General features: G+C 42.0%; 1 protein-coding gene across 4 annotated transcripts; it reads left to right on the forward strand.

Annotated features, from left to right (window-relative positions):
- The first annotated feature begins 1,394 nt into the window (after nucleotides 1-1,394).
- ccdc28b (coiled-coil domain containing 28B) lies at nucleotides 1,395-6,116 on the forward strand. Of its 4 annotated transcripts, none has more exons than XM_034563305.1 (6): nucleotides 1,395-1,647; nucleotides 2,688-3,107; nucleotides 3,525-3,694; nucleotides 3,927-4,081; nucleotides 4,987-5,009; nucleotides 5,131-6,116. In XM_034563305.1, exons 2-6 carry the CDS (start codon nucleotides 2,866-2,868, stop codon nucleotides 5,183-5,185), a joined length of 645 nt encoding a protein of 214 aa, XP_034419196.1. In that variant the 5' UTR covers nucleotides 1,395-1,647; nucleotides 2,688-2,865; the 3' UTR covers nucleotides 5,186-6,116. The 4 variants fall into 4 exon arrangements, 1 of the variants encoding a protein (XP_034419196.1); XR_004611880.1 differs by having other exon boundaries at nucleotides 1,410-1,647; nucleotides 4,540-5,009; XR_004611878.1 differs by having other exon boundaries at nucleotides 1,410-1,647; nucleotides 3,927-5,009.
- The last annotated feature ends 37 nt before the right edge of the window (nucleotides 6,117-6,153 follow it).

Here is a 6,153-nt window from a genome sequence, read left to right on the forward strand (position 1 = left end):
TATGTGTGTGTGCGTGCGTACGTGAGAGACTGAATTCTCTGCAGGTCCTCCAATGCTTAATTTGAGCTGGCACAGGTATGGTGTGCTCAATAAATGAATGTCACTAAAATTCCAACAGTATCAGCATTTGCTGTGGAAACTGAACTTATATCGACACAGAGTAGGATACCTTAACTTAGATACAACACACTTATACTCAAAGTTATAGTATACTATTATGTAGTACACATAGTATACTCACAGTTGAATCGAAAATACAAATATCGAAATACCCACTTTGTGGTGCAAGATTGTACATTCTTTACTGACCTTAAATATTATGGAAAACGTCCAATGGGATGTCCATTTCCTGGATCAGAATCAGCTTCAAGTGTGAACACATACATTGAATATGACGTATCTAACACACAGACATACGGCTAAAAACTGTCAACAACGCTGAACAATCATTTGACTCCTCTAAACCATGTGAGACATCTTCAAAATGTGAGAGTAGATGTGCTCCCCATGTTTCAGTCTTATACAATAACTCATATAACTCCGACCACAGTGTTCACACACAGCACAGCGCTACATCATTCTTTAGATCAAAGTGCCTACATTAAGACAATGTGATTTTCAACACATGCTCATTATTCCATGTAGGAATGTTTGGTTCTAAAATGACACAAATATAACAAGTAAATATATGATGTATATAACTAGGTTGTAAATTAACCATGAACATTACATATCAGAGAAAATAAACAGCATTAAAATACGTCTGTATCAATAACCTAAATCAGAGACACAGGTAAATATAACTAAATGTATGGTTAGATACACATATACTGCCATCTGCTGGTAGAAAGGGTGAACACCTTTACTCTGCGTCTCCTCATAAAGAGTCTGCTCTGCGTTCACTCAAGAAACAGCACAATATGTTGTAAAAATACACGCTAACAGCAACAACTCTGCACACAAACATGACTTTGATTAAACTATATTATTGGCCTACAATCCTTCTATTGCCGTGGCTTTTATTTTGACAGACTCGTACTTCCGGGTCGCCTGCCTTGCTTTGCGTCTGTCTTCAAGAGAAAAAAAACAAAAGAAGGATTTGCAAAAAACAAAATAGGCTCGTTATTTGAGTTCAGTTCTCTCGTATTTTCGCTTTTGGATTCAGACGGAAAAAAACGAAAAACCGGTTGTGCTTTTTCCGTTTTTGGCTTCAATCCGAAAAAGAAAAAAAACATGGTATTTCTGTATTTTCGAACAAAACGAACAAAACGTACACGTAGCCTAGAACCTACCCGGCAGGATGTTCGCCGCACGACGAGAAGAGTAAACAGTGACACTCACTCACGTGCTGAGTGTCACGGGCTGCTCCTCTCCGCGCACACGCGCAGCGAGGAGGACTGTCCCTTTAAGACGGACAAAACACCACAGCTCCGCAAGAGCCGAGCGCATCGATCATGCCCCGCTTTACCTTTTGATCAGTGATTACCAGTGAATGACTCCTGCGCTGCAGCGGACACAGTTCAGCAGCAACACCGTGTGTTTATTGACATTAGTCCCGATGAGGTCGACATAGACGTTTTTAAATGGCGGGAGGAGAAATTTGACGCTTCGCTCAACCGGTTTGCTTTCTGGTGCGTAATTGATTCGGTAAGTCGTATTCTTGCCACTCGTCGATGATACATATCTGCTTTACGCGTCCTCTCTCTCGCATAATTTAACACCGTAGCGAAGCAAACTGCTGTCTCCATGTCGGGCTGAAAGCAGCTTTTCTCCTGGGTTGACATACTCCCAAGTAAATAAGGATTTCATCGTGTAAAGTTGCCATTGTGTTCTAGTGGCCATCTTTAGATTACGTTACTTTGAGCGGAGGCAGACGCTGTGTACCAGCTGTTATAAGCGTTATATGCTTGATATGAAGCGATCTCTTAGGCACAGAGACCACAATGACATTAATGCACTCACTTGGGTTGTTGATAACAATAAGGAACCGCTCTGCTGCTGTATGTACTAATATCACTGAGCCGAATATACAATACCATACAGATAAGTGAACAACAGATGATGGACCATCATAATCCAAGTCTATTTTAATTGCTAGTAAAATATTATAATTTATTGCAGGGCTATTCTATTTAGTTGGGCCACTTCAGCATGTACAATGTGCTTTTCTTTCTGGTCACAAACTGGGTGTAAACACTACCTACTGTCTCAATAATAATGCATGCAGCATATTGATTTTCTCCTTCAGCCTTTAGTGTGAAAGCGTCTCTCCTCTCAGGGTTCATGTTACCCATCTGTGCAGTTCAGCTATTTGAGTAGTGAAAATAAAAACAAAGCCTCTGCAGTGTAGCTCTGTTTCTTGATCATTTGTGTAGCATATAATCGATTTGATTGTTAGGAAAATGTTTGAGGCTGTTCTAAAAATATCTTTCTAGGCCACTGCTTCACTCTCTCACTCTCTCTTTACATCAGGGAAGCATTAGAAGAAAAAAAAAAGTCTGAAAACTGCTTCCATTCGAAAATGTAATCTAAATGCAATCACATAATCTTCCTCACTGGCCCTTTGTATTAAAATGTGGTAAACATTGATGATTTAGATTGCTCTGTGACAAATATATATTGTTGTGATGACCTTGGGACGCTGTTAACCTAATTAGTGCACTATTAAATGTTTTTTTTTTTTGCAGAGTGGAGAACCCTGATCTGCAGCACTAGTTTTGGCGCAGTCTCCACGGAGCCCTTTCCTCAGGGAGGGGGAAGGCTGCAGGTTTTCAACTTCCTACCCTTTGTTGCTTCAGGACGTCCCGTACACCGGCCAGGCAGTGCCCCTTCATATCACTCCAGAGTGCTTCACTCAAGAGATCAATGATAATGGAAGACAAACGCAAGAAGCGGAGCCCAAAGGTGTCTCTCCCCCAGCCCCCTCCTCCCCCCATCAACCCACGCAAACTCTCCGTCCTGCCCGCCAGCAAAAGTGCCACCTTCTCTCTCGGCCTGCCACAGCCCCCCTCCCCCAAGAACCGAGGCAAGTTTAAGAGGTCCATAGGAGCGCCAGGACAGCCCAAAGAGGTGTTCACAGCTGTTCTCGCTCCACCGAAGACCACCAGGTTTGTGTCACACAGTAACAGTGAGATCCAATAGTAGTTCTGCACAGCTGCTTCACATGTTCTGTTTATGTATTATCATCACATTCATATTCAAACATAACTGACTGAAATAGCTCACGTGAGTATCTCTACCACAGCTACATCTGAGTATAGTAGAAAATGTTGATGTGATCTATAAAAGTCCCTTAGAAATAAATACACTGCACTCGCTCTGCATTGACATTTTAAAATACAGGTGGAAGTCCACTTTAGTAATATGTTATATTACGTCAGAAAACATATTTCTTGAAAGTGTGACTATCTTTTGCTGAACAATTGGCAATGGTGATTGTGAAACTAAATGCTAAAAAGACAGGATTGTGATTTACAAGAACAGATTATGTGTAATTGTGACGTTTCTGTTTGTTTTTCCCTCAGGCCCCACAAGGAGAAGCCCAGGGCCCCCCAGCCTGCAGGGCCCAGTCGAGTAGTCCAGTCTTCCCCCCTGCAGCACTCGTTTCTCACGGATGTCTCAGATGTGAGAGAGATGGAGGGAGGCCTCCTCAACCTCCTCAATGACTTCCACTCAGGCAAACTACAGGCTTTCGGTAAGATAACCTTAATTAGAGAGGCCACCCAGGGAATATTCTGTTACGGACTGAAAATAAAGCCAGTTGAAAAGTGGTTTTGTTCCATGAATCAAACGGAAATCAGATAGTTGTGGGGCTATTTTTACACTTCTGGTGCCATGGAAACACTCAAGACTTCGCTGTAATCCTCCTGCAGCTAAAAGAGATGACACTCCTGCCTGAGGAAAGTTACACTTGTCTGGGTTTCTAGGTAAGGTGTGCTCCTTTGAGCAACTGGAGCATGTGCGTGAGATGCAGGAGAAGCTGGCACGACTGCACTTCAGCCTCGACAGCCACGTGGAGGAGCTTTCAGAGGACCAGAGGAAGTGTGCCTCCGACCACAACCTGGAGCACCTGCTATGCAACGTAAGCAATGCATGCCAAAACTGCCCACTAAATGACAATAAATCGTGTTACATTGTCATCTGTCATGGTGGACATTTACTATACATCAGTAAATCTCTCTTAGTTATATTTCTCCAATTTCTTAAATGCACTTTGATGGATTTTAATGAGTGTTTCAGAGCATCATCAGGGCATGTCCCAGTCTCAACTCTGGCCAAGGCCAAACACTTCATTCACCCTTCAAAAACAATAATACAAATGAAAACCTGGAGAAAATTAAATGGTTATGAGCACTACAGTTATTAACTGTCAATAAAGTGTCATTGAACCTGTCAATCAGGGGAATAGTTAAATACTGTAATATGCTTTCTTTTTGTTGTTGTTCTTTTAAAGAGCGAGAGTGTTAACAAGTCAAGGTCATGACATTCAGGATATCAAAAGCACCAAATCTATTTTTTCCTTCCTTTCACTCTTCACAGCTGTGAACCTTTCATCAAAGCAGATAAGCCAGTCTGAGATTAGTCATGTAAGCAGTGTGGACATCGTTGAACGCTCTGCCGAGTTTCTTGTACGTGTTGAATGTTGATTATTATTATCCAGCACAAACAGCTCGGTGTCGGCCAAGAATGCCTTGAAAGAGTGTCTATTGTTAGCCTGTCGTGTGGCGCTGGTTACCCACGCCTGTGGCTGCTATGTTCGCTGAGGGGAAGTTGCGGTGCCGTGTGTGAGAAAAGGCCCTAAGCTTGTTTACGGAGACTGCTGCCTGGAATCCTTGCTAGCTGTAGCGGCGGAGCAGAAGGGAAGTGCTTTTGTAAACATGGTCCGACGATGGGAGTTTATTCAGATAGAGTGCACACACTCACACACTAATTTGGGCTGTTATTTTCATCGCACCTCTCACGCCTTTTGTCCGTTTGTTCCTGCAGCTGGAGGAACTCAGCACCTCGATGTATCCTTTTCCTCAAACGTTCATTGATGGGAATCACCCAGCACTCCAGGCACAGACACTGGTTTTAAATAATCTATTTTCACTTCAGGGTTTTGTCTGTGCGAATCCTTAATGTGTTCAGACAAAAGCTCCACTTGGCTGAGAACCAGGACCTGACCAAGACATCTGCTCCCTAACAAAGTGAGGTGCGGAGGATGGCGACCACACACTCATCTTCTCCCAACATCTAACCAGTCCAGGTTGCCATCACATTGATCCAGCTGCCTTAGTAACAGAATGGAAAGATCCACAGGAGGAGGAGCTATCATTTTTTTTCCATTTGGTTGGTGGAGTAGAGGGAACAATGTAGTGACTCAAAGCAGCTGAGCATTAAATGAACACTCAACCAAAACCATAATCCCCTCAGTTATGGCACAATAAATGCTCAGTTGTGTTCGATGAAATGTTGCGGCCAAGTTTTTAGCATGTTCTTGGCACAAAATCGTTACGTCATTCTGAACAAATGATTGAATCCAAGTGCAGCTTTGGTTCTCTCGGTCGCTAAAGCAAAATTCATGACCCTTTCAAGAAGTTTGATTCCACAGTATGCCTTGTCTTTTGCATCGTTTCAGAAGGTACACCTCTGTTAACAAACTTAAGACATTTTAGCACTTGTCGACAACACCACTGTGGTTAGCTCAGAACTTTAAAAGGGAGTTTTCACTTTTGCTCTTATTCTGAATGCACTCCCTTGTTTTTATAGCTTTGCTTTTAAAGTTTAATACTGAGAAAGAAAGACTGGATTTAATAGAAGCTCGTTGAATCTTTGATACATTTTAAAGGGTCTATGTGAAAAGATACAAAATGTATGTTTGATGCATGTAAAATGGTTTATATGATTTGCCGATGTGCAATCCAGCAATTGTGTATGTTGACACATTTTGTGAGTACTTTATCAGGGTTGCCCTTCTACTGAAATGCTTTAAATTGACCTACTGTCACATGTCTGATACTGTGTTGTTGGATATCATATTCAAAGAGTATTGTGTCTGGAAGAAGTCTCTGTACAGTACAATTTCAAAATGGCAGCTACTTTTATTATTAAAAGTTTAGGGGGTGAGATTCTGATTTGCATTGTATTAATTCCAGAATTAGTAGCAGTGTA

The sequence above is a fragment of the Cyclopterus lumpus genome, chromosome 22, assembly GCF_009769545.1.
Source record: "Cyclopterus lumpus isolate fCycLum1 chromosome 22, fCycLum1.pri, whole genome shotgun sequence".
In the NCBI taxonomy this organism is placed as follows: Eukaryota; Metazoa; Chordata; class Actinopteri; order Perciformes; family Cyclopteridae; genus Cyclopterus; species Cyclopterus lumpus.